General features: G+C 41.2%; 1 protein-coding gene across 1 annotated transcript; it reads right to left on the bottom strand.

Annotated features, from left to right (window-relative positions):
• Positions 1 to 347: 347 nt before the first annotated feature.
• Positions 348 to 27435, bottom strand: LBR (lamin B receptor). Its single transcript, XM_037985506.2, has 14 exons — positions 27308 to 27435; positions 23285 to 23463; positions 21448 to 21648; positions 19387 to 19470; positions 18944 to 19133; positions 17396 to 17592; positions 14677 to 14731; positions 11538 to 11729; positions 10426 to 10529; positions 9421 to 9546; positions 5499 to 5667; positions 3476 to 3556; positions 3260 to 3382; positions 348 to 2313 (listed from the first exon to the last, which is right to left on the bottom strand). Exons 2-14 carry the CDS (start codon positions 23447 to 23449, stop codon positions 2153 to 2155), a joined length of 1848 nt encoding a protein of 615 aa, XP_037841434.2. The 5' UTR covers positions 23450 to 23463; positions 27308 to 27435; the 3' UTR covers positions 348 to 2152.
• Positions 27436 to 27856: the final 421 nt, after the last annotated feature.

Raw genomic sequence — 27856 nt, 5'->3', positions numbered from 1 at the left:
CTCTCACACATGTACTGTCTTTCAGATGCACAGATGCTTCTGTGATTCATACAAATGCATTTGAAAGTATGACTGAATCTACAATAGTTTTAGCATTTCTGTATTTTCTCAAACAGCAAATACTAAATAGATGACCATTTTCTGGGAGTTAGGACTCCCAACTAACCCCTTTGAGTTCCAACATTCTGAGTCTTAAAATAAACAGCAGTTGGCCAGGGTCCCAAACAGATGATCCTAGGAAAACAGAAGGCTGGGTGGGGGTGGGAATCTAAGGGCTCCTATCTTGGTCCCAAAAATCCCAGAGTTTCAAGCAAGAAGGGGGGGCGGGAAAAAAGGCTCCAAAGTGATCAAAATGTTGCTACATTTTATTTTCAACTTAAAACTTCATTATAAAATTTGCCAAATAAACATGTTAAAAACAAAATTAAAAACAAATTGTAGCTGATATCCAGAAATTGCAGCACTGTATTGATAATGGACTCTTTTCATTACCAGGGAAAGAATTTAATGTCCTTCCTTCCTCCCCAAAAGCTTCCTTGGTGCAATCTAGTACAGAAAACGCTGGGACACCACTTTCTGATGCCAGGATAAAAGCAAAATAAAAAAACTGCTTGCACACATTAGCACTGATAAAACAATGACAATTTCGCTAAAAGAATGTTTAAAGACTACAGGATGCTAGAGCAAACCAACTTCATGATTGCATTAACATAAGCTAAGTTACATACACTTCAAATGCAGTGTAGAATTAACACTGCATATCTAAATGGCTCATATATAAAATGTGTAATTAAAACCCAAACATACACACTATGTTTATTACATTCCCCTACATTTAAAGTACTAAGAACAATTTAACTTTGAACACAAAAGTTGAGTGAATTTGCTCCTGTTCCATTATAGGACAATTAAAAATGAGACTATATCAACTTCACTAGAATTTAATTGCTAAAGCTACCTTATGCACATCTGTTAAACTAAAAGAAACGACTTTAACCCCTTAAGTTGTTTTTAAGATAGCACTCCTTTACAGGGAGTAAAGTTTTGTAAATATAAAGGATATATAAAAAATACAGTATAAACTGCATGAGCTTAACAGTAGCAAAAACACTGATGAACTTTTAAAAAGTCAAAAATATATAAAAATATTAGCCTGACATGGCAAATTTTCAAACACCAATCTGTGTAAAAATGTTTAAATATTGATGTTACTCCAAAAATATATACTTATTCTATTTTTTTTTTCTATTTGCAACAGTTTATAAAGGCAAACAAACACCTGCAATTGAGGTAGCAAAGCCAAATTCACAAACTTTGGATCAAGAAAAATACCCTTCCTATGTTTTAACAGCATCTTCTACACAATAGTGAATGAATTCTAATTGTTCCAAAATTTTTAATTCACATTACTTTACAAAACTTTATTTAAAATACTGAAAATGTTTTGTTAAAAAGACAGTCCTGACAATCATCTCACATTCAAAATACTGTACAAAAAAATCTGAAGTCACCATATATTACACAAAACTAAGCTATGTATTTACATTTTCAAATGTAGTTTTAGAAGCTGAGGTTAAGCCAACTGCTACAAATGGTCTCCCTTAAACAGTGTCTGCTAATAATCTCATTGCTCTGCACTTTCAGCATTTAATATAGGCCCTTCTTTTTGCTTTCAAATTATATAACTAGTAAAGGATTTAAAGAAAAACAAATGAAAATTCTATTTGCTTACTGAATAAAACATAAATGTACTTTAAATGGAACAGTGTTTTCATTTAAGAAAAGCCAACTGGCCAAAAAACATCCAAATTTGAAAAGTAATCAGAAACCATAAACATCAATAGTATTCTTCACAGTACATTTATATTAAGACTGTCTTCTGTTTTCAGATTTTTAAGGGTTGAAAATTTCCCATTAAAATGCAAATTCTCACATCCTTACTTGTATTTTTCCTATGTTAATTATAATTTAATAAAAGTAAACACAGCTATATTAAAAGATCAACTACTTGGCTCTATAGTCCTGGTTCAAAAAGAAAAAAAAAATTTACAGATCCTGTCAGTGCAACAAAAGAAAGTTTGGGATTTTTTCCTCGTTTTTGCAAATGGCAGCTGGAATTGCAGGAGTATTTTGTAGATAAGCCAGAAGGGCATTAGTAGATATATGGAAATATACGGTAGGGCACACGCTGACAGTACTTTTCCCAAGCCACGCCGTATTTCTTTTTACAGTGGTACTCGTCACGAGCTTCTCGGTGGACAAGCAACATGGTGAAATAAATCACATAGAAATAAGGCAGAATGTGGTTAAAACCTGTGGATAATAACGGTACATAGTATTAGATATTTTTATTATCACTACAACGTATTTTTTCCTGCTTTTCCCCAAATTCTCTAAAAATGAACCACAAGGTACTTCATTTTCTCTAATAATGAGAACAATTAAACCAGTCTATAAAATCCCCCTGGGAAGTGGCAGAAGGTCGTATCTAAATTAGAAGCTACTCAAAGACTCGTGAATCCATTCTAACAATCCATCACAATCAAAACATCTGTCCTCATAGTTAATACAAATCTCTCCATTTCTCACCCTTCTTCCCCCAGCGAAGAGAAAAACTGCTGTCCTCCACTACAGACCAGGCCACCGAACAGGTAGCAGGCATGGGCCAGCTCCCCAACCTCCACCAGCTCCCCTGGATTCCCCTGCTCCCCGAGCTCCCCCAGCTCCACCAACTCCCCCAGCTCCACCAACTCCCCGAGGTCCCCCAGCTTCCCAAGATCCCCCTGTTCCCTCAGTTCCCCCAAATCCCCTGGCTCCACCAGTACCTCCAGCTCCCCCTGATGCCCCAGCTCCCCAAGCACCTCCAGCTCCCCCAGCTCCCCATGCGGCCAGACACACAAAAAGAAAAACAGAATCTCCTTCTCTTCTTAAAAACCAGTTTTTCCCAATCTATGTACACTGAATCATGAACTAAGAAGCTGAATTAATTTCTACATATTCTACTTAGAAGAAAGCTATCAGGCACAATTGAAAACTTAAAATGTTGCTTTTAGGCTTAAAGTAAAACTTCAGGCTCTGTGAATTCCCAATTCCCCTCAGAAGCCAGAAGAGCTTCTACAGAGGCCAACCTCACAGTAGAAAAGGGCGACAAAAAGACTCACACCCACCTTGGCCACACTGTCCCACACAAAGGACACACACACACATCTTTCCAGCAGCTAAAAGAAGGGTCAAACTAGCACTCTTCTGAAATGCTTACCACATGGGAGGGACCACGCCAAGGCCATGATGAGATCACCCAAGTAATTGGGGTGGCGAACAAAGCCCCACCATCCAGAAACTAGAAGATTTTTTCCCGTTGAAGTATGAATGGTTTTTAAATCTATATAAAAACAAAAGTACATTTTTAATGATGTCGAGACAAAAAGAAAACCTTCACGTAATATATATAATATAAACATAAATCAATACTTACGTGCAAGCTTTGGATCACTGGGATTTTTCCGGAATGCATTTTTCTGAGAATTTGCACCACGGAAGATTACATAACCACAAACTGCAATTTTAAAATATTTTCCTATGTTAATAACTTAGTTATACTCTAATGCTTAATAGCATCTGTAATTTCTCTTAAAAATTATTTCTATGCTCTGAGGAAATTTCCAAAGCAGACTCCTAGGCTCAAGAGATCCTCCTGCTTCAGCCTTCCAAAATGCTGGGATTACAGGCATGAGCCACCACACCTGGCCTGATTCTTAAGAACAACTCAAAAACTCTAAATCTCACTATGTAAAAAGATGGTAACCCTTCCGAAATCTATCACACTACTTTAATCATCCACCTAGGGAACACTCTGAAGTCAAAACAAATATAGTTATATCCATGAAAGAGATAAAATCTAAGACAGCCTACATTACAATAAAATCAATACTAGAGTTCGGTATAATCAAAATTACAGGCTATATCATCTGTTAGTTATGATACCTACTGGCCATGGCACAAACATTTTATTAATCAAACACTAGCTTAGAATCAGCACCAGAACATTCTGAACTTTAAATACATGCTGAAACCCATATTAAGTCTACAAGTTCCTAATTTTATCCAAATTTCAGAATGTCAAAAATCAATGTATCAATGACATTTAACTATTATCTAGTCGATCCTCAATAAACTAGTAAGAGAATAACCTCACTTCCTGCTTTGGTTTGAATGCGTCCTCCAAAGTACACGTGTTGGAAACTTAATCCTCAATGCAACAGAGTTGACAGTAGCACCTTCAAGAGATGGTTAGGTCATGAGGGTTCTGCCCTTATGGACAGATTAATGTTGCTATCACAGGAGTGGGCTCAGTATCTCGAGTGGGTTTGTTATAAAAGTATGTTCAGCCTCTCTTGCTCTTCCTCACTCTCTCCTGCCCTCCCTCCCTCTCTCTTGTCCTTCCACCTTCCACCCTGGGATGCTGCAGCAGAAGGGGTCTTGCCAGATTCCAGCACCATGCTCTCTGACTTCCTGGCCTCCAGAACCATGAGCCAAATAAATTTCATGACAAATTACCCAGTCTCAGCAATTCTGTTTGAGCAGCACAAAACAGACTAAGACATCCCCCATTTTTAGCTGAACTATAAAATATACTGTCTTGAATCATAAAATGGACATGGACAACCAAATCACTGGTGAAAATAAATCTTAATTTTAACCAATGGTTGGAATTTCTTCTTCTACCACAGATACTAACTAGTGTAGCAAAACTATCTATATTTGAAGTTCACTGCTAATTTTCCCTGCCCAACCTCTAGTAGAAGTGTTTAAGGGTTTAATGAACAGGGTAAGGACAAAGAAAATTCATCCTGAAGTAAAATACATGACTGACCCTGGTGAACTGCAGCTGCAGCCAAACTGGACTTCTCCGTCTTTCCCAACCTCATCTCACACTTCCCCACCATACACCCTTGCTGAGCTGTTCCAGTGCCTGACTTTTGGATCTCTCCATCCCATTTTACCCTCTAAAACTCAAATCAAACACCATATCCTCCAATAAGTTCACACTAAAGCTCCCCAGAGAGAAGTTCTCTACCTTAAACACCCGTCATCTAAGCCCCTCTTGGTGCTCACTCATGTCTTATTTCTCCTGCTAGAACGCGAGCTCTATGAAGGCAAGATGAATCTTCTTTATAAGATGCCTACCAGAAAAAGCAGGCACTCAAGAGAAAAAACGTAAGGTTACTAAAAACAAATTTAACCAACTTAATTTATTAAATCTAAAAGCAAGGTGGTTCGTTTAAAATAATCTGTTTCAAGTACTACTGAGAACCCAGGTACGAACCATCCATTCTCTTTGCAAAATGCAGACTTTTTATTACTCATCATAAATGGCTTTGAATTGAGCTAATGCTGACCATTCAAAATGGCATGTTTCAAATATGTAGACATCAGAGCATAAAAGCCTCAGTACATAATATTTAATAAACTAAACTGAGACTAAAATTAATACTCACGTTTCAGAACAATAATTAGAGAAGCCATTGGCCAAGACACTTCATTTGGATGACTGACTAAGTAAAAGGCTTGGAAGCTGTAAATAAACGGAACCCACACCAAATCTCCAAAAGCCAGCATGAATCCAAATCCATCATGGATGATGTCCATGGTCGTCAACAACGCTTCCTATAAGGATACAGACAGAGGAAAGGGAGAAAGAGCTTCTATGTTTAAAGTATTCAAATAAAGTACTAGTTTACAGGCAAATGTATAAAGTGCTATGGGCAGGTCCACAGCCAACATTTTTTTGTTAAAGGGGAGAGAGATTTGGTTCCCCTGGCCCGCTAGGTCTTTCTGCCGTCACATTCTCCTGTCACGCTAGCCTCTCGCTCATGTTCCCGAGATAACAGATCTCTAAAGCATTTCCCATGCCCAGGCCCTCCCCTCTGCTGGCAACCCCTCCTCCAACCTGGGCACTTCTCAGATGTCACCACCCACCAGTAGGGCTCAGACCTGGGCATTTCTCAGATGTCACCACCCACCAGTAGCCTACAGCAATTGGGTTACTGTACTTGTCTAGTCACTCTCCACTATACTAAAAGCCTCTAAAAGACAGAGGCTGTGTGTTTTTACCTTTGCCACCCCAGTAACTAGCACAGTGTCCGCCATGGAGAGAAGTGTTCAAAATATGTTTGCTGAAGGAATATGATCACCAACTCTTTTTGTTTCAATTCCACATGCACCAATCTAATTTCTGATCATAATCTGGCTTTTCATGTAGATTTTCCACAGAAGAAATTAAGCTGCCTGGCAACATGGTGAACTGACAGCTTCACTTCTCATGCAAATTAATAAAAGTGCATTACTCCCTGGTGATTTGCTTGGCATGAGCCAGTTCGCCTCTGGACCAGGATAAGGGGCAGGCCAGACTCTAGAATAGAGACATACCGCCAAGGTCAACACTCCGAAGGTCTGGCCTGAGGGAATCTCCAAACTACCTGGAACCTCAGTACACACCACTGATGTTGAAAAATTAGCCAGTATAGGCCGGGCACGGTGGCTCACACCTGTTATCCCAGCACTTTGGGAGGCTGAGGCGGGTGGATCACAAGGTCAAGAGTTCGAGACCAAACTGGCCAACATAGTGAAACCCTGTCTCTACTAAAAATACAAAAAAAAAAAAAATTAGCCAAGCATGGTGGCGGGCGCATGTAGTCCCAGCTCAGGAGGCTGAGGCAGGAGAATCACTTGAACCCAGGAGGCGGAGGTTGTGGTGAGCTGAGATTACATCACTGCACTTCAGCCTGGACAACAGAGCAAGACTCTGTCTCAAAAAAAAAAAAAAGAAAGAAAAGAAAAAGAAAAATTAGCCAGTATAAGCTCTGTTGGAGAATCAAAGTTCTAGGTTAAAGAAAAAGAGTGGTACCTCCAAATAGGATTTTTTCCAGAAAACAAAGCAAATAGGCCATGGAACAGAAAAACAGATGTCATATGGAACAGAAAAACCAATCTCACAAAATCTAGCTCCTTAGGCTTATACTCTTTAGTTACCGGAGTTCTTTATTCTCTTTAAAAAAAAATTGACATGTAATAATTGTACATATTTATGGGGTACACAGTGATGCTGCCACACATGTAATATATAGTAATCCAATCCGGATAATTAGCATATCCATCATCTCAAACACACTATTTCTTTGTGTTAGGAATATTCAATATCCTTCTAGCTATTTGCAACTATGTATCACTGTTAACTATAGTCATCCTACAGCAGTACAGAATACCAGAACTTAGAACTTACTCCTCTTATCAAGTGATAATTTTATATCCTTTAACAAACCTCTCCCTATCTTTCCCTTCTCCCTACCCTTCCCACCTTCCCACATCCTCTGTTCTACTTTGTACTTCTGTGACATCAACTTTTTTAGCTCCCACATATAAGTGAGGACACATGGTGTTTTAACTTTCTGTCCCCGAGTGTGTCTTATATATCTCTCAAGGCCTGTGATCTGATTCCTGGTCCAAAAGAGGATAAAGGTGACAAAATGGAGGGAGCAGATAAAAGCAGGTGTGGTGAGTAGCAGTGAGAGGGCAAAGGGTAAGCACCCAGTGCCAGGTCGGGGGGAGGACCTTAGCCCCACCAGCTCCTAAGCCCCAAGGTTTTCACAGGCTGGACTCAGAGGAAGGGTCATACATATTTAAACTGGTAGTCTCCATTTTCTTAAGGTATAGCACATTCATGAATACGAGGGATTTCTATCAAGTGACCTAACAAAAAAGTTATTAAGCATCTGCTAATTGCCCAGTGGCATGCCAGAATGCTACAGAAATCATAAAATACAATACTTCCTCAAGAAGATTATCATCATCTGGCTGAGATACTGAGAACAGACAGAAAACAATTTCCTAACTCTAGTTTTCTACCCCTAGGCTATGTTAATTTTGTCTTAAAATGCAAAAAAATTTCTTTTAACAGAGGTCAGTGTTTGGCTAAATCTATAGAAAATATGAACTTCTAAGCCAATTAAAAAGTGAAGACCACAACATGGCAGAAAGTTATTAACAGACGAAACCAGACGAAATGATCACTTATCAATGGAAAACTACTAGAAAGGAAGGTTTAAAGAAGCCTGAGGTGAGCAAAACAGTGAAATATCATTTGATTTGCAAACTGTTACCTATACGCTTTTGGCGATTCATTCTATAACAGCAAACAAAGCTACACTGGTAATAGTAAGTGCATTTACAAAAGAGTTGTTTTTTAATTTCAAAAACATGTTTAATTTTGGATTGACTTGGAATTTTTAAAGTCAATTTGAAGTGCTATCACCACCTTCACAGCTTCCCAGGCTCTGAGCCAGGGTCTGTGAAGTGGTAGGAGGGCAACAGGAACCCGTAATTAGCGGATAGCACTAATCCCACAACTTGTAATTGAGGTTTACCTCAAAGTGGCCCTAATCTTCCTAAATAACAAGAAGATCATCAAACACCAATATCAAACTTGCAAAGTTGTTCTGACTCAATATTCTCTGCAATTTTGCTTAGAAGGCCTCAATTAAAGACCAGCCGGCAGGGGTGGGGGAGATATATAGTAATGATGGCCAAATAATACACTTTTTTTTAATGTTCCAGGCTCAAAGAGAAAAGGTCTTCTCTCAAAATGTCAGCAGACTGTCTCAACACATTGTCATTAAAACTTGTTTTGGAACTTTATGATGTACAGCTGCCAGATTTGTTTTTAATATGGAAAGAAAACTAGACGTGGAATTTGGAGATGATTACAAAGGTAACAGTAAATATGATAAAATACTTGTAAAATAAGCCTGAGGAAGAAAAAATTTTTTAAAGGAATATGCTGGTTGAGACAGAGAAAACAAACAAAACATTTACCAGTCTTCAACTAGCAGAAAGACTAATCAATGTACGAAAAAAGACACGAGATGAAAACTTAGCCTTATTTCAACTGGTTTCCTCAATGCATCTTGATTTCTGATTTTACTTTCATCTAATTAGAGCTAGTCTTTGTATTTTAAAATACTAACAATAAAACACCTCCCCCATTATTTAAAAACTAGGTGACTCTTGACAATCCAAGAAACACCATTCTAATTTGGTAATAATCCATCCATTTTCACGTGATACCATAATTACCACCGCCCACAAAAACAAACCCAAGATCCACCAATCTTATATTGAGAATATTACTTTTAAACACAAGATCAGCTGATAAACACCAAAGCACTCCCAAATGCCTAGAAACTTCCCACCTGTCAGTGCTCCCTCCTCAGCTTCGCATGGATGGCCTCACCGTCCTCACAAGCAGCCTTGGAGGCAGGCCGTGCTCCCCTCACTTTGTGTGCAAGAAGCCGAGGCTCTGACAGGTCACTCACCCACTCAAAGCCATCTGACTCCAAGGCCTCGGCTCTTAAAATTAATTACCTCATTCCAGAGAGCGTCCACCACATAGAGAAGCTGGAAACTATTAACCAAAATCATGGCCAAGGATGGAATAGCACGGTCTTGTATTTTCATTTCAGCCAAAAGCATCACCAAGTTAATAACCACCTGAAATAAAAGGGGAAAGTATATAGCCTCAAAGCACCTCCCCAGGGATCTTAGCACTACAAAGGCATGAGTGAGCTTCACAGCTGAGAAACCTGGCAGACGCCACCTTAACACCTACCCGCCACCGGGAATAAGACATCTCAGCACCATGGGCCCCTGGACCCAATGCACTGAGGACACAGTTATCATTTCTGTGTTCCTGTCACAGTGCATAACTTCACCCCAAACAAAGAGAACACTGGAATGACCCAAACTGAGGGACACTCTTACAAAATAACCAACCAGTACTTTCCAAAAAGTATCAAGGTCATGAGAGACAAGGAAAGCCTAAACAACTATTAGACTAGAGAAGACTAAGAAGAAATAACAACCAAATGCATCGTGGAGTCCTGTCGAGGTTCCTGGAACAGAAAAAGGACAACAGGGGAAAGACTGTTGAACTCGACTGAGGCCTGTGGACTCGGTAACTATTGCTGTCGCTATGTTAATCTGCAGTTCTTCACCATTACACACTGGTTTCCTCCGAGGTTAACGTTGTGAGAAATAGAGTGAAGGGTGGAAGGGAACTCTTTGCTATATATCTGCAACTCCAAGCCTAAAACTAGGTAAAAATAAGGTTTTAAAAAAGAGGAAAATGCATCCACACTATCATTTTCCTATATAAATATCAACTGATAATAAAGCAAAGAAAAGATACTTGTCATATCTTAAACTTCTGGAAAATATTTACAAGAAAATATTTTGATAGATTATGGAAAGCCATAATTATCCCTAAAAATATACCACCCACTGCTTATTTTTAAATGGTCTACATTTCTTTCTAGCAATTAATTAGACCTATTGAATTGAAATTCAGAAAGAAAAAAAAAAAAGACATACCCATCCAATCAATCCGGGGCGCAATTCACAAAAGTATTTGAGATCAAAAGTACCAATTCGAGGGTTTAATTCACGGCCAATGAAGAAATCATAGACAGCATTTCCTGAGAAGGGAAAAGTGTTTACCCAAACAGTGTTCCAAACCCAGTCAGGAGGCTTTAAAACTGCACTGCTGCCCACTATCCAGGCTCACAATTCAACTGCCTGCAAGTGCCTGAGCAGAGCTCTGGTGATGACAGGTAGATAGGACAGCACAGACTAGGGGAAACGCCTGCCCAACTGAAAGGGCAGTTACTACAGCCTTTGGGGAGCCGGGGACCCAGATACCCCAGGTTTCTTTAAAAACAACCAAAATCATGGGGGCCCCCCAAAGGACTTTACACTCACAATTTTTTTAGATAGGCGACATTTTTTTACATTTAAATACTTTAGCTCAGCATCAACCAATTTGTAACCTCTCGTTTCTTTTGTCTTGTTTTTGTTTTGAGATGGAGCCTCGCTCTGTGGCCCAGGCTAGAGTGCAGTGCCACAGTCTCAGCTCACTGCAACGTCCGCCTCCCACGCTCAAGAGATTCTCCTGCCTAAGCCTCCCAAGTAGCTGGCATTACAGGCATGTGCCACCACGCCCAGCTGATTTTTGTATTTTTAGTAGAGACGCGGTTTCACCATATTGGCCAGGCTGGTCTCAAACTCCTGATCTCAAGTGACCTGCCTGCCTTGGCCTCCCAAAGTGCTGGGATTACAGGTGTGAGCCACCTCGCCCAGCCAGCAACCTCTGTTGTTTTGTTTTTGCTTTTTAAAGAGTATTTACTATTTTGGACAAAGAAATAATATTTGTCATAAGTCAAAACGCCTGTAAGTTTACTTAACGTCTTACTGTCATCAAGCAATTGCAAAAAAAAGAAATGAATAAGAAAGTATGAAGGAAAAACAAAAACATTTTCTTCTTTTAAATTCATATCTCTTTAACTTTTTTCTTCATCTTTTCATTTTTTCTTCTCTTCATTTCCCAAAAAATGAAGTTAGAAAAAAAGCAATCTACTCAAATCTGGAAATGGCTGCTAGAGGGCTCTGGGACGCATTCATCCAACACGCGATTCATCACTGCTCACCAGAGCTGGCAGGCGACAGGTCATTCCGGGGTGCTTTCAAAGAGCGCATGTAGAGATACACACTCAAGACCACACAAAAAACAGTGGCCCCAAGTGCAAACTGAAGAAAATGACTGTACACATAATGAAACTCTACGCCCTGGAAGAGAGATGCTCCGATGACTGCAGATGTCAGGATAAAAGCATAGAATCCTTTAAAAAAAAAAAAAGGAAGGGGAAAATTTATGTTAACCCAAGGCTCACATGAGACGTACGCCATTATGAAACAATACAATGTTCATTTTTAAAGTCTTAATATCATTATTCAGACTAAATACACACAAATATGCAAATAAGCAATGTCCTGAGGTATAATCTTCAATATACATACCATTATCTCTTGTAGAACTTTCCAAATAGTTTAACATATTGATTCTTCTTCAGTTCAAATGGTCATTATTTGCTTTTAATTAAGGGAAAACTGACAAGAAGTGCAACCTGAAAATTCTCACAATCCAAACTCTCAGGCACAAAGTCAAATGGCTAATTATTAACACAGCTGAGCCAAACACACATTTTAAAGTCTAATGCCATTACCTAAGGGGAGGGTATTATGCACTCACCAGGGGCCAGGCACTGAGCTAGGTTAGTAGTTACAAAATTATAAATATTTATACTTAACCAACTTGTCAATAATGGTTTCAAAAGATTCTAGTAAAACTCTATCATCCAGAACAGAGTTCTTAAGATGCCACCTGCAGAGAAGACGCCACAACACAAATGCTGAAGGCCAGGCAGGGGACTGTGAGTACCCATGGGGTAGGGACAGCAGGTGGGCACATTCACGGGCAATGCGAAGTTAAAAAGCACCCACCCTGTGAGGCTCCAAAGAACTCTCGTTCCAGGCTAGTCCTGCTGCCACGCAGAAAGGCTCACTGGGAGATCCAATTTTTCCTTTTGGCTAAAGAAACAGTTTTGTGGCTGGGCGCGGTGGCTCACGCCTGTAATCCCAGCACTTTGGGAGGCCGAGGCAGGCGGATCACGAGGTCAGGAGATCGAGACCATCCTAGCTAACACGGTCAAACCCCGTCTTTACTAAAAATACAAAAAAAATTAGCCAGGCATGGTGGCAGGCGCCTGTAGTCCCAGCTACTCGGGAGGCTGATCATGAGAATGGCATGAACCCAGGAGGAAGAGGTTGCAGTGAGCCGAGATCACACCACTGCACTCCAGCCTGGGCAACAGAGCAAGACTCTGTCTCAAAAAAAAAAAAAAAAGAAAGAAATAGTTTTGCTTTCAAGGGAGCTGAGTGCCTGAAAGAGCTGTGCTCCTAAAAAGTCATCAAATCACATTAGGATAAATGGTCAAACGCAAAAAAGTAGCAGCTGTTATTTATTTGAGAATTCTAAAACCAAACCTTTTGTAAAATAAAATGGTTGTCTCAGCTGATCTGAATCCACATTTTCCACAAATACTCCAAATAATAACTTCTAATTTTAAATTCTGACTTTTAAAGATATTCATTTACCTTTCATAAAATGTGTATTTTAAAAAAGAATGGTTAGATGAAGCAGTCTTTTGCTCTCTAGTCCACGTGGATTAAAAATAATCATCCAAAATGTCTTAGAAATCTCCTTAGTTAATAATGGTAAAATTCATGAAAAGAAACCTCAATACTTGAACCCGAGTAATTAGATGAGGACATTTTTAAAAAGGATCAAGCAACTTGGCCAGCCACTCTCCCACTGGCTACAAGAGCTCCATGTCCAAGCACTGTGCTCAGTCTCTGTATGTACCACACCCCTCAGAGGGAAGTGAATATGTAACACAAGACTACTCAGAAAAGAATCGGTGCCTGCAGAGAAACACACAAAACACTGAAATCAAAGGACCTGGCAGCAAAGTCAGCAACCCACCTCGCCCCAGACTCACCTTCCCTGGTGTGGCAAGTGAACCACCAGAGGGAGGGAGGGTGCCAAAGTTTCTAAATATCGCTCCATCAGCAAAGAATTTGGTAAAAGCAACAAAAAGTCTAATACCAATGACAAGTATTAAGCATCCACCAGGGGTCAGATGCTGGAGCTAGGTCAGATGCCTTGTCACGTGACTGGCACTAAACGGCAGAAGGTGTCTAAACTATCTTTGGCTTCCCTTTTAGAACCCAGGAGAGTGATTGCAGACAGAGTAGATGCTGGGTAAGTCTCTAAACAAAGATCCAAAGTTAGAAAATGAAGAATTGAAAGGATAAAAAGTTCAACCATTAAAATATATAATGTACTTCTCAAGAAAAGGAAAACACTCTACTCCATCTCATCAAATGGAAAATCATTCAAGGATGACTACAAAATAGATCTGTACTTTGCCAAAGTCTTCAAACGGCAAAGCTGGACTGATGCACTCAGCATATGCTCTTATAGTGCCAGGTGCTGGACCCAGAGGGAGCAAGGTCTATCAATTTATTGAGCTGCTCAGTGAGCTCACAACTCATCCATCCAGCCCTCACATATGAATGAGCACCCACTACGTGCCCATTTTCCTGGCACGAAGCACGTCACAATGAACACAGCCAAGTCCTAGCCCATGAAGCCACATTCTAGTGGAGAGATCCTAATGAAGAGACAAATACACTGATATGTGGAGGCACAAATGTCAGACAGAAAAATAAAACAGAGAAGGGGAGAGAAAGGGACCTGAAGGTTTCTCTCAGCAGAGACGAGATGGAGGTGAAGATGCAGGTGTCAGACATTTGGGGATAAGTTTTCCAGGCAAAGGCCCAGGAAGAGTGTGTGACGAATATTCAAGGGACAGCCCAGAGGATATGAGCAAGGGCAAGAGCAGCTCACACAGCAGGAGTGGCCTGGATGCCCGCATCCGTGTAACACCTCCGGGTGATAAAATCCTAGACAAGTGCAATGATTTCTAACAGTGATGAACACTATTAAGAAAATAAAACTGGAGAGTGGACAAGAGTGACTAAGAGGCTATGTTACTTTACATGGCATAATTTATACATGTTGGCTACAGGTATAAACAGTTGCCCTTCCGACTACTAAGAGATAATTTACCACTTACTACTCTGGTCTAATCAGCTTTAACAGTTTAACACTTAGAAGTTTAAGCTATCAAATTATCAATTTGAGTCTTAAAAAAAGAAAATCACCATTTAATCTATACTTGAGTCTTCTTCCATCAATAAGAGGCGTTCCTTCTACAACCTTAAAAGAAAAAAAATTTACAAATTTACAAAGCACATCACCATCATATATACATATATATACACACATACATATATATCTTCTAATATCACTTAATTTTCAACACGCCCAAGAAGGAAGATATCTTGTAATAGGGAAATTTTGTAATACATTTCAAAAACCCCAGTGGCAAGCCTTTTAATGATGCAATTCCACCTTCAGGAATTTATCTTAAATACAAATTCAGTAATGACTTCCTAGTGTAGGACCCAGCAACTGCAACAGCCACGCTCCCCGCAACACTCCTGTGTACCACCTCAAGACTAAATGGGCTTAAATACCTTTGTATCTAGTGGACCCCTAGCTCAAACACCTACCAAGGCTGCCCAACACTTACAAAGTAACAGTACGATTCCACTGTCTTCCATTCGTGGGGTCCTTTTCAACTGGGCTCTACCCTGTTGACCCACTCTACTCTGACCCAAGTGCTATTTGATGGCACGTACTCATATGCTTACTTGCTCTGCTATATATTATACATATATTGCCCAGCCAGTTATTTAACCATTTCATGTGATTCTTTTATCTGCAATAAGAGATTGTGAGAGGCCAGGTGTGGTGACTCGTGCCTGTAATCCCAGCACTTTCAGAGGTCAAGGTGGGAGGATCACTTGAGTCCAGGAGTTGAAGACAAGCCTGGGCAACATGGTGAAATCCTCTCTCTACCAAAATACAAAATACAAAAATGAGCCCAGCCTGGTGGCACGCGCCTGTGGTCCCAGCCACTTGGGAGTCTGAGGTGGGAAGATGACTTCAGCCCAGGAGGAGGAGGTTGCAGATTGTGCCACTGCATGCCAGCCTGGGCGATAGAGCAAGACACTGTCTCAAGAAAAAAAAAAGAGAGAGAGAGACTGTGAGCATGCATCATGCATCAGAACCATCTCCTCTCTTCATTCGGCATCACCCACAGCATTCAGCATGGTACCCAACTGAACTGGCTGAGTAAAAAGTCCACTTGCTCAATGTAGTCACATTTTACCCCACAAAATAACTATTCAGAAATGTAGCAATTCATTTCAAACTGTAAAATATAAATATAGTATCATTTGCTCTGGGCTAACCTACTTTATCCTATCATTAGCTACAGATTTCACTAGCTAGTATTCCTCCTCTCCCAGGAGAAATGTAAAAGCTGTTTGAGATCGCAGGATTAGTAAAATCCCACATGCTAATTTCAGATGATCCTTATCTATTAAAGGTGTCTAGTAAATGCTGTGTTGGGCTTTAATCTGTGAATATACAGATCCAAATATACAGTCAGCCCTCCGTATCCGTGAGATCCACATCTATGGATTCAACCAACCACAGATCCAAAATATTTGGGAAAAAATTGCATCTGCACTGAATATGTACAGACTTCTTTTTCTTGTCATTATTCCCTAATACAGTATAGTAACTATTTACGTGGCACCTACGTTGTATTAGGTATTGTAAGTAACCTAGAGGTAAGAAAGTATACAAGGAGGATGTACACAGGTTATATGCAAATACTACACTATTTCTTATCAGGGACTTGAGCATCCTCAGATTTTGGTATGTACAGGAGGTCCTGGAACCACTCCCCAAGGATATCAAGGGATGACAGTATAATACTAATATATTTTAATATACATGCTTTTAGTCACTTTAGTCTATGAGTATATAGATATATGACTTTAAACACAAAACTGCTTTCCTTGATACTCTGAAATCACCTTACCCTGAATGAATCTGAAATTAACTGTAGAGCCTTAACGTAAAAATGACTGAAGGTCTTTATCACAAAAACCCTTGCTAGGGCCACTAAAGTTATGGTCTCACTCCACAGTATTAAGCCTGCAGCTCTACCCTCCTATTACTGGCATTCACCAGTAAAAGTGATCCTTTGGTTTACAGACAATTGGCAAACTTGCAAAGCCCTAAGAATAAGATCTTTAAATAAATGATTTATTACTTAGGTAATCTCATGTTTCTTTAAATATATCCAAGTAAAGGATTCTACTGAAAGAAGAAAAAACTACACTTAGCAATGGAGAGACAAATTTTAAAGATATTGCAGGAATCTGAAAACAACATAAAATGTTCTTGACAACAAAAACATTTGAAACCATTTGACAACATTTGAAACCATTTGAAACATTTGACAAGAAATGAAAATTAGAAACTTTTCTTACTTTTTTAAAGTAAAAGATGTAGACTAAAGTCCATCGAGCCCAGCAGCCTATCAATTAACCATTTAAAAGGCTGCATCTGAAATAACGCATACTGAGAGTGAATTTTTTTTCCATAGCGATCTCCACTGAGAGTCAGGCTGCTTTGCAAAACAGCCTATTCTTTTCTATTTGGTTTGAAAAGTTACACAAGAAATCTCAATCAGATTTTTTTTAAGCTCCTCTTAATAAGCAAGTGTTATATAGACAGCACAAGAGAAATGGCTTCATGAACTAAGTTTTGGGAGTTTTGACCAACAACAGCCTCTAACCTCTGAACTACTGTAAGGCTGGGCAGCATGGCACACGCCTGTGGTCCCAGTGACTCAGGAGGCTGTGGCAAGAGGATCACTTGAGCCCAGAAGTTGGAGACCCACCTGGGCAATATAGCGAGACCTCATCCTATTAAAACAAAACAGAATTACCATAAACGTACCTTTCCAATTGGCAGTAGGTAGAACAGGACTTGAATCAAAAACCACAGGAGGTAGACCCCAAATACTCTGGTTTCCCATAACTCATACAAAGCTGGCAAAGGAGGAGGGAAATTCAGAAGACTGGGATCTTTCTGTTTACATATCAACAGCAACAGGAAGAGGAACACAGGCAGGCCAAACATGATGAGAAACACACCTGCAAACAATTCATGAACATTTGAGGCTCAAATTTCAATCTGGTTTATTCATTTAAGAATCATGTTAGTTTTTTGGTTGTTTTTTTTTTTTTTGAGACGGAATCTCGCTCTGTTGCCCAGGCTGGAGTGCAGTGGCCGATCTCAGCTCACTGCAAGCTCCACCTCCTGGGTTTACGCCATTCTCCTGCCTCAGCTCCCGAGTAGCTGGGACTACAGGTGCCTGCCACCTCGCTCGGCTAGTTTTTTGTATTTTTTTTTAGTAGAGACAGGGTTTCACCGTGTTAGCCAGGATGGTCTCAATCTCCTGACCTCGTGATCCGCCCATCTTGGCCTCCCAAAGTGCTGTCATGTTAGTTTTTTTAAGATCAGAACTCATATATGGCTAGCTGTCTGAAACCAATTTCTAATGTACCATCAAAAACTCCCATCTCTACCTGTCAGCTCTGGTGGCCAGGCAACCATGGGCATCAAAGTAGTTTAAAAAAAGAAAAGAAAAGAACAAACAAACAAACGGGGGTCCAACACTGAATAGCTACACCCACCTCAGAAACCAAACTCTAAAACATTTGACCTCCAACCACTAAGGAGCAAATGTGTTGAAACTCCAGCAAACTGAAGATCAGAATATCTAAAAATTATCAGCCTAATCGTAACAAAAAGCTTTATATTCCTAAGTTTCTAACAATTAAAATAGTGTCACGTTCATGTAATGTGTGCAGATTTTAAGTGATGCTGGACAGCATCTGTAATAGACCAGCTAGCCAAAGGTTATAACAAAATACAAAGCAATTAAGCCATGCAGGATTTTGAGCCATTCAGACAAGAAGTCTTTTCTTTTACTAGCTCATAAAATTTCATCAGTTCCACCCACTTAATAACTCCAAAACTCTGCACACTTCAGATCTTTGACCCTTACAATCAACCTGCCTAGCAGGTAGGGCAGCCTTGGGATCCCATTTTATGCAGGCAGCTGACTTCCAGGCTGCTAGGCCCTGCCGCCTCAGGTCTGATTATCAGCAGAGCTCTCAGTCCCTGATAGGTAACCATCTATGCTATACAAACTCCCAGATCAACCTTCATCACTTCTTTGTACTTCTGTGCCCAAATCCTCTGAACAGACTGCTAAAACTTTTAAACACAGCTACAGTGGCATCCTTTCTACTCCATAATCCCCCCAAAATACCCCCACCTCAGGCCTTTGCACCCACTGCTCCTTCTCTGGAAGACTCTTCCACAAATTCCCACCTTGCCTGCCTCAGATGTCTTCAGAGAGGCCTTTCCAATTCACCTTGTGGCAACCACCCCTAGCCCACCCCACCTGCCCTCTCTGGGCCCAGCTCTGAGGCCTACCAGGTACTCCTCCAAACTCCAAATCCTTTGCCCGGATGGGGGTCACTTCAAAAGTTCTCACTGCCAGTTCTTTTGCAATGAATTTTTCTTCCTTAGAATCTATTTCTTTTAATTTGACTTCTTCTCTTCTTGGACGAAGGCTATACTGTGTAGATATGTAACTGCTTTCTTGTGACAAATTGAATTTTTCCTAAATGAAAAATTTCAAAATTAAATATCTGTAGTGAACAATTACCACTAATGCTACTGCATTAACTATTTCAGCATCTCAGTACAGCTGTATACTAATTAGAATAAATTTGTGAAATTATATTCAGTCTTAATTTAAGGACAGAATTTTAGAACAAGTTATAAAATATTATAATTTTCAATGTGCTTCTCGAGGGAGAGTAACTTTTAACCCAAAAAAAAATCAACCAAGATGAAAGTGAACACTTTCCCACCTGTGTATTTTTATGAGGTACGTCATTTCTTTCAGTGTGCTCGGGCTCCCCATTATATCTGCTGATACTATTTCCAAATGGCTTCTAAATTGAAGAATATAAACATTTAATCAAAAGAACTGTAACTTATTAAAAAGAAACATGATGGTAAAAACTTACTATTTTGAAATCAAGCAATAAAACTGATTTTTCACAGCCTTAATTCTGAAGAATTTAACCTTCATTTTGTTAAAAATGAAGAGGAATAAAACTGACTAGAATTCCCCAGTCTCTGAAATACTGGATCTTATAATGTAGATTTCTACATAAAATATTTTATCTGGCCGGCACAGTGGCTCACACCTGTAATCCCAAGCACTTTGGGAGGCCCAGGCGGGTAGATCACCTGAGGTCAGGAGTTCAAGACCAACCTGGCCAACATGGTGAAACCGTCTCTAATAAAAATATAAAAACATTAGCCACGCATGGTGGCAGGCACCTATAATTCCAGCTACTAGGGAGGCTGAGGCAGGAAAATCTCTGGAACCCAGAGACAGAGGTTGCAGTGAGCCAAGACTGCACCATTGCACTCCAGCCTGGGCAACAAGAATGAAACTTTGCCTCAAAAAAATAAAAGAATCTTTCATCTTTCATGTAATTAGACTGAATGTTATAATTTCATTGATAGACTATATGGGTATTTACTACGAAAGGCAGATAATGTAAAAATTGGCAAATTAGTTCATTAACTGGATAAAAAACAAAAGACATTCAAAAAGACATTCACTGCTCCAAAACAGCCAACAATGGAAAATTAAGAAATAGTGGGTACTTGTGCAATACACAGTAGGCTCAAGGCTCTACTAGTAAGAAGCAAAGCCAGTCTGTTGTTCTTGTGACACCAGGACCATAAGATTACACTATAAAAATACAGCAGTCATTTTAATATTTTAAATATTAACAGCATCTGTTCCTGGAGTCCCTGGGTAGTAAAGAGAGCCACTAATAGTTAAAATGTTCAAATTCAAAATGTAAGTTAGAACAGTAAGTTGAAAATGTCTGATAGCCACATTCGCTCAAAAAAAAAAAAAAAAATTATAATACTCAGAATGAGAAACTGGGCATTCATACACTGATACTACTATAAATGTTCTTGATGCAATCTGGCAATATGTATTAAAAGCCTCAGATCTGCACCATATAGCTGACCTAGCAGTTCCACTTGTACCTGAGGAAATAATCAGATGTTATATAAAAATACTTGTTTGTAATAGTGAAAATATGGAAGGAAAAACACTAAATGTCTATCAATGAGGGAGCTGACTTTAACGATTAAGTTACATCTATACAATTTACCATATATCCATAACTATAGAATACAACAACAAAAATGATGTAGAAAAATACGCTCTGAAAGGTTATCCCCAATATTTTAAAATCTCTTAAAGTTGACTACAGAACAGTATGTACATAATCCAGCTTTTAAAGTTTATTAAAAGTCTGTGTGCATTCTATCCAGAAAAGAGGTTAACATTAAGTGAATAGAAGATTACTTTTATTCTTTTTACTTAAAATACTTTCTCTTTCGTCTACTATCTAAATACTCTTTGGACAAGATTTACAGGCTCCATGCACCCTGATATTTCAAAGCTTACACCTTGAAAGTAATTCCACTAAAATCATCATCTTTGACTAGGTAAAGTGATCAAGTATAATGATGCTGAGAGTAAGAATGTTTCTGTAATACGGGTTTTGTCTCACCACTTCATACATGATATGAACTTTCATACATTGTAAAAACCTTACTCAGTTCAATCTACAAGCTCCATCTATTTCAAATTTGAACACTGCTTTTTTAAAAACTAAAATATTAAACAGCATTTCTGGTAACTCAAGGACATTCTTTTCCACTGATATTTAAAACTTTCTATTCCAAACATTTATTTTTTATGAAATCTTCCAAAGTCATCGCCTTAGATTTGATATTTCACTGACATTTTAATATTATTAACTGCAAGTAATTCGAGTAAATACATACATAAAGGGGAAGACAAAAGGCTGTATAAGGATAAACACAACTACCAGAATCAGCGGAGTCAATTTAACTTCCACTTCCCTCCTTGCTTCCTTAATGTTGGCCTGGTGGGAAGCAGAAGCAGATCGGCGGGCACTTTTAGGTGGTCGACCAGGGGATCTGGAGCGTGACCTTGATCGACTCCCTCGGCGTCTGGAAGGGGAACTGGAAGTTGAGCCACCTTTCCTTTGCCTAAAGGAAGTTAAAGGCTAGAAAGCGAGAAGAAGGCAAAGAGTTTTACCACAAATCATAACACATACAGACAGACCCAAACTAGAAGAGGATAACAAAGGCAAGAACTGCTACCATTAACTCTAAAATCATCATGGGAAATCTTAGGATCTAAGAATGGATCAGATGAAGCCAGCAGAAAATGCTTTCATAATGATCCACCTTTCATGAGACAAATGCAGCCTTTCCATTCTTGTTCTTTGAAGGTATTTCCATGAAATGAATGAATCTAAACCAATTAGCTGTACTTATTTCCAACACCATATGCAAAAAGGGTAATAATTAACATGGATTAAAACTAAGAGGATAAGACAAAAGAAATTAGCACACAGATAAAAAAAAAAAAAAATAGTACCACAGTTTCACTCTGAACAAAACACATAAGCAGATCTTGAAAATAAAACATGAGCTTGGATGATTGGGAACTGTTTCACCGTGTCCCCACCTACTCTAAATCTCCTTATGTTGCTTCTAGGGATGTAGACAAATTATGCCCCAGGCTAAGTCCCTCACCCCAATTTTTGTGTGGCCTTCCTACTAAGAATGGCTTTTACATCCTTAAATAATTACAAACAAAATCAAAAGAATAGTATTTCCTGACGTGAAAATTATCCAAAATTCTAATTTCAGTATCCATAGTTGTATTGGAACACTGCAATGTCTGCTCCCTTCCATACTGCCTGGAGTTACTCCCATAAAGCCTAAAATATTTACTATCTGTCGCTTTATTCCTGGTGTAGAGCACGCAAAGTGTCGTCCTCGGCCAAGGGTCCTAGAAATGCTTGTTACTAATCTGCGCAAGTACCAAAATCAAGAAATAGGCATATGGAAATGTTTACGGCATTTTGACAAAGTAATCTCACATCTATCGAATCTGACAGTAAAACTGTGAGGCTTTTATTTTGCATGTCTTTATTTTTCTAGTAATTCATTTTTATGGCATTTTACATAAATGCTTGTATACTATGGATCAGATATCTTAAAACCCAGACACTCACCTGACAAGTTGAAAAGCCCTGGGCTAGACTCGAATCTAATTAATGTCACTCTCCTGATTAAATCCTTGGTGTTCAGGATGAAGCCCAAACCCTTGGGCATGGAATATAAAAGCCTCTCCAGCCTGGCTCCTGCTTAGCCCTCCCCTACCACTCCCTTCCAGCACTTAGCTGACTGTGTCCCCAGACCCCCAACTTTGGCATACTGCACTCTCTGCAGAAGCAGCCCCATTATCAGCTGAGTTTCTCCTATTTGTTCTCAGCACTTGGCTCAGGTGTCACTGCCTCTGAAAGCCTCCCCTGAAGCCCAGGGATCTTCTCTAACCCTTGATATACTCAACACCACCCACAACAAACTCCAGGCACAGAAAGCAGTAAACCCAGGGGACCAACAGATGCAAATGGCTGTCTTTCCCAATAAGTGTGAGCTTCTTGAGAACAAGGCACTATGCCTCATTCATACATTCCAAGAGTCAAAAACAGTATGTGACCCAAAGCAAGAGCTCAACCCTCTGCCTCCAAACCAAGCTGAACTGACTATCCTAAGCTTAGAAACTATACTTAAGAGTTATTTCCCACTTATGGTAAACATACTCTGACAAGCCAAAGGAACACTTACCTTAATATCATTCTCTTTCAATTCAAGCTCTGTTCCATCTTTATACTTTACAGTGTAAAGCTGGGAGGTGCTGTCGTGGCTCAGAATTTCTACTTCATAATAAAGTGAACTCCCAGGCCATCGACCTCTTACCACTTCACCATCGGCAAATTTCCTACTTGGCATTTTCTATAATTAGCCTGAATAGTTTTAAAGAAAAAAAATTTGAGTCAATACATATACATTTATGTATTTGTCTTTTTCCATAGGCTGATGACTAAAATGCAAGTTTCCAGAATTGACTGGTCAGGATTTAGGGCCAGAAAGGCTACATTCAATCTCATTTGGAATCATTTTAGAAGATGATTTAGCCACCGCGGTATCTATGTAAGTGACACTAAAGATTAATTATAACAATGTATATAGGCGCCATAAGTTTGCACTACGTAAAATGTTACCCACCTACATGATCATAGTTCTTGTTAATCAAAAAATGAGGCACAATCTCACAAAGGACACATTTTCTCATTTGCAAATTTGCATAACAACTTACAATGGCTTTAAAAATGCATTTAATTGTATTTTTAACAAATTGACTTTATTAAAAACAGTAAACTATAAAACAGACTGGGAAAATCAAGGATGTACAATTAACATGACTATAACCCACCAACAGTAAGAAAAATAATTCCAAGTCTGTAATGAATAAATTTGGGGGTTATTTCGCTTTCATCTCTTGCAGCTAAAGTACAAATGCATACCAAGTAACTCTGCCAACCACCCACCTAAGTCAGGGTGTACCTTGCCTTCATCCAAGCTCACCTCTCTCAAGTCTACAGCAGACATCAACCCCCAATTATAAGATTCTTTTCCTCTGATTCAAAACATGGCCCACAAAGTCCCACAATACTCCAAGAATCCACAATCTATCTGCAAGAACTGCCACTTACGTGAGGCCTGTCTGCCACCCTTTTTGAAATATCAATTGATAGCTGGGTACTTCCAGCTGCCAGACAGTAATGCACTCCATCCGCTGACCAGCGGATTCATATTTCCACACAACAAAACCAGGGCTGCCGACCTTCCCCAGTACCGCATAAACTAGCTGGGGCCAAGTTCAAGGGGCAGCCAGTAGCACAGATAGGAGCTCTCCCCCAAAGCACCTTCATTTCACCAACTAAGCACTTCCTGATGTATTGTCTGAGCATATCAATGTACATTCCTCACTAGCTCCTGGTAAGAGCTGATGATACAATAAAAGCAACATTTATGAACCTTTGAAGACTCTGGAATTAAGGAGAAAGTTGAATTACCTACTCCAAGGGAGTAGTGGGAGGGTGGTGGGGAAGGCAGGGTGGGGGAGGCCTTTCCTAAGCATCACCTTTTTTCACTGTTAATCGTCTGAGAAAAAACTTAACAAGCTCTACTAGTTTACAGAGATGGCCGCTAGGTTGGTAGATGAAAGAAAACACAAGTAGTTATCCGGTGATTAGAGGATATCAGTCAATTAACACCTCAGGTAAGAGGGCCAGCTTTCTTCCCTACACCTACCAGAGACGGCATCACTGGGGTAATGAATGGGTTTGGGCTTGGAGTAGTGGGGCGGAGCCCACAAGTTTTCTGGATGAAGTCAGGCCTGGCTGAGTCACCTGAGGGGCACTTAGGGAGCAGGGGGGCAGTGAACACCTCTGCATGAGGAGGGGCATAAAAACGGAAGGTGACAACATCCAACTTTGCCTATTTCAACATTTAACTCAGAGCCTTCAAGTACAAAGAAAGAGGAAGGAAATGTACCCTCCCTCTCTCTTCTCTTGAGCCCCCTTCCCCTCCTTAGACCCCCCAAAATCAAACCACTCTTACTACTAGCTCTCCTACACTGGTCAGCCAGGGTTAAAAGAAGGCAATTATGTCTTCCTACAGGAAGATGCTCAAGTTGCAAACAACGCTTTATAAACTTTTGAAATACAAGCCCTTCAGGACGCAGGGGCTACTTGAGGTTTTAAAAGACCCTTGAACAGTTTTTGCGTGTTCTTAAAAACTTATTTACAGGCATCTTTCCATTGCACTTACCCACCACATACACAGTGTCTGCGTAATATAAACGCAGGCCAGTGCCAAAAAGATTCTTGTTATCAATTAAATATTTTGGGTTAAACAAATTAACGCATATGGTGGATACCTGCTAGGTCTCTAAAGCTTAATTTTTTAAAAGAAGAATTAGGATTTGCTTGAAAAACAAAATGAACCAGCATTCTTCTTAGAAGATCATTATCTTAAACGTAAATGTTCCAAAAGATGAAGCCAGCAATATGATGTGCACCCCCACTTTACACAAGATCCACACACCATTGTCAAACGTGAGGATACAGTGCAATCACATCCTAATATACTCCCCCACAGGACTGAAATAGCCAAGATGGCACACAAAAGTCCCACATTTGTGCATGTCACTATGCACTCACCTACAGGAGTCAAGATACACACAGGCTTTTCTTACAAGAGATGTTTTAGACAAGTGTGTTTGTAAAGAAAAATCTTGTTCACTGAACACAATGTCCTCATTGCGATAAACAGGAAAAACACGGAGACCCTCAGGCTTTACTCTATTAAACCAGATGCCCGCTAACTTCAGAGTCAACTGGCACTGCAATCCTCACATATTCTAGCTCCGGTATGTTACTGTTTATGAACACAACCATTTTTTGCTGCTGTTCTCTACTCATTAGCATTACAGAGGTCTCCGGCTATCTTTCCTTCACTTCTCCAAATTCATATAAACGAGACATAGAGCAAGACGCTTGAATGAAGTTTGACAGCTTCCTTTTCACACCTGAGCACCGGTAGCCCTACTAGGCAAAAGGCAAACAGGAACCCTGGGCCTTGTTCCACGCCCTTTGCTTCATGAAGCAATAGAAAGGCCACCTTCCTGGCTGTAAAGGCAGAAGCGCCTTCTTCCCTATAAACACCCTTGGGCAGCTCATCATTCCCCTCCTGCTCGCTGTTCTCCCTCTTCCCAGGCAGCCCTGAGAAACTAAACTTAAACTAGACTTGTTGCCTAGTCTAAATTAGGATCCCTCTGCTCTTCTCCGTAGCTCCATCTTCTCCTACACAGCAGTTACTACAATGCATAACTACAGATCTACACGTGTTTATGTGCAAGGTCCCCGGGGGTCTGTCCATCCGGGCACTGCCCAGGCGCCGCGCCTCTTGCTGCAGGTGTCCACGCGCGCCCCACGGTATCTACCGCGCCCTCGTCCGAACACCCGACCGGGCCCCGTAATCACTCGGGGAAAGCGCCTGCAACAAAGCCCTCCGCAAGCAAGTGCCCCTTGAGGCTGCTGGCAGTGCGAGGCTGGCTGTCATTAGGAGAACATTTTTCTGAACCTTCAAAAAGGTGAAAAAGCAGGACCGTGCTTTAGCAGGAGCACGCACACCCGCCTAAATACCCGTTTTTCTGAGACTGTCCGGGCGAAAGAATTCAACGCATTAGAGCGAGCAGCCCTGCAGTGCGCCTGGAGAACCACCAAACCGCGAAGACCACGACCCTCAAAACCAGTGACAAGCAGCGCGAATCTAAGCCCACCTCGGCCGCTGCCCCTTCCTCGTCCTGCCAGGCCGCCGTGCCCCGTCAGCCTCGCTACTGCAGGACCGCGGGGCCGCCCGCTCATCTGTCAGACGGGCGCTCGGAGGGGCCGGGAACCAGGCTGCGGCGGGGCGGGACAAAGGCGCCCACGAACCCTCCCCACCGCCGCCGCGCCGCGCCGCCAACATGGAGGGAAACGTCCGCAGTTTAAAACCCGCAGCTGCATTTCCGCAGTGCGCCCGGCTTGGGCGAGTTCCAGCCTTGCCCGCCGCCGCCCTGACCACCCGCCTGGGCCAGGAGAGGCGAGGGAGCGAGGAGAGGACGGGAAGGCCGCCGCGCCAGGCCCCGCGCCCAGGGACCCCGGCCCTGCCGCTGCGCCCGCCTCAGGCCTCCTCCCGCAGGGGCCCCTCGAAAGCCGTGCCGCGGGGAGCTGGGAGCAGGACGGGGGTGGAAGCGCTCACCTGCGCCAGGCTCCGGCGGCAACACGGACGGCTCCGGGAGAACAGTCGCACAGCAACCCGGCTGCAGTTCCGCGCGCGCGACGCTGCCCGGCCGCGCTCTCGCGCCCCGCGGTCCCGCAAGCCGGGCGCGCGCTTCACCGGCCCCGCCTCGCCTCGCTTCTCCCCTCCCCTCGCCTTCCCTTCCCTCCGGCGAGGCCGCCCGGGGCTCCCATTGGCTCCTCGGCCTTTTGAATCATCCCTGGCGCTGTCGATTGGTCGCGCGCAGTGGCCCGTCCGCCCCGCCCCGCCCCGCCCCGCGCGGAGGCCTGTAAGCCGGGAAACTCAGCCTGGTGGGGCGGTACGGAGCCCGGCGTTTGCTGCTGCCTTATCTAGGCTGCCCAGGCGCCTTCGCGGCCCACGGAGCCTGCGCGCTCCCGCCCTTTCCCTCCCGGCGCTCGCAGCAGAGTGTTTGGGGTGCCAGGTGGCTTGGCGAACGAGATTTTTTCTTTTTAAGCTACAAAGAAAACTAATACGTTCTTAAAGTGATCACCAAAGATCCGAGCTCGAAAG

The sequence above is a fragment of the Chlorocebus sabaeus genome, chromosome 25, assembly GCF_047675955.1.
Source record: "Chlorocebus sabaeus isolate Y175 chromosome 25, mChlSab1.0.hap1, whole genome shotgun sequence".
Classification (NCBI taxonomy): Eukaryota; Metazoa; Chordata; class Mammalia; order Primates; family Cercopithecidae; genus Chlorocebus; species Chlorocebus sabaeus.
Note: the sequence above shows the minus strand (reverse complement) of the source record. Positions and strands in the feature narration are given on the sequence as shown.

Coding starts and splice junctions, on each gene's coding strand:
- LBR (XM_037985506.2), bottom strand. CDS start 23,449: ATGCCAAGTAGGAAATTTGCCGATGGTGAAGTGGTAAGAGGTCGATGG. Junction 21,649..23,284: donor TGAAAGAGAATGATATTAAG/GTAAGTGTTCCT, acceptor CTCGCTTTCTAG/CCTTTAACTTCCTTTAGGCA. Junction 17,593..18,943: donor GGAGTTTGGAGGAGTACCTG/GTAGGCCTCAGA, acceptor AATTGTTTGCAG/GTGTGTTTCTCATCATGTTT.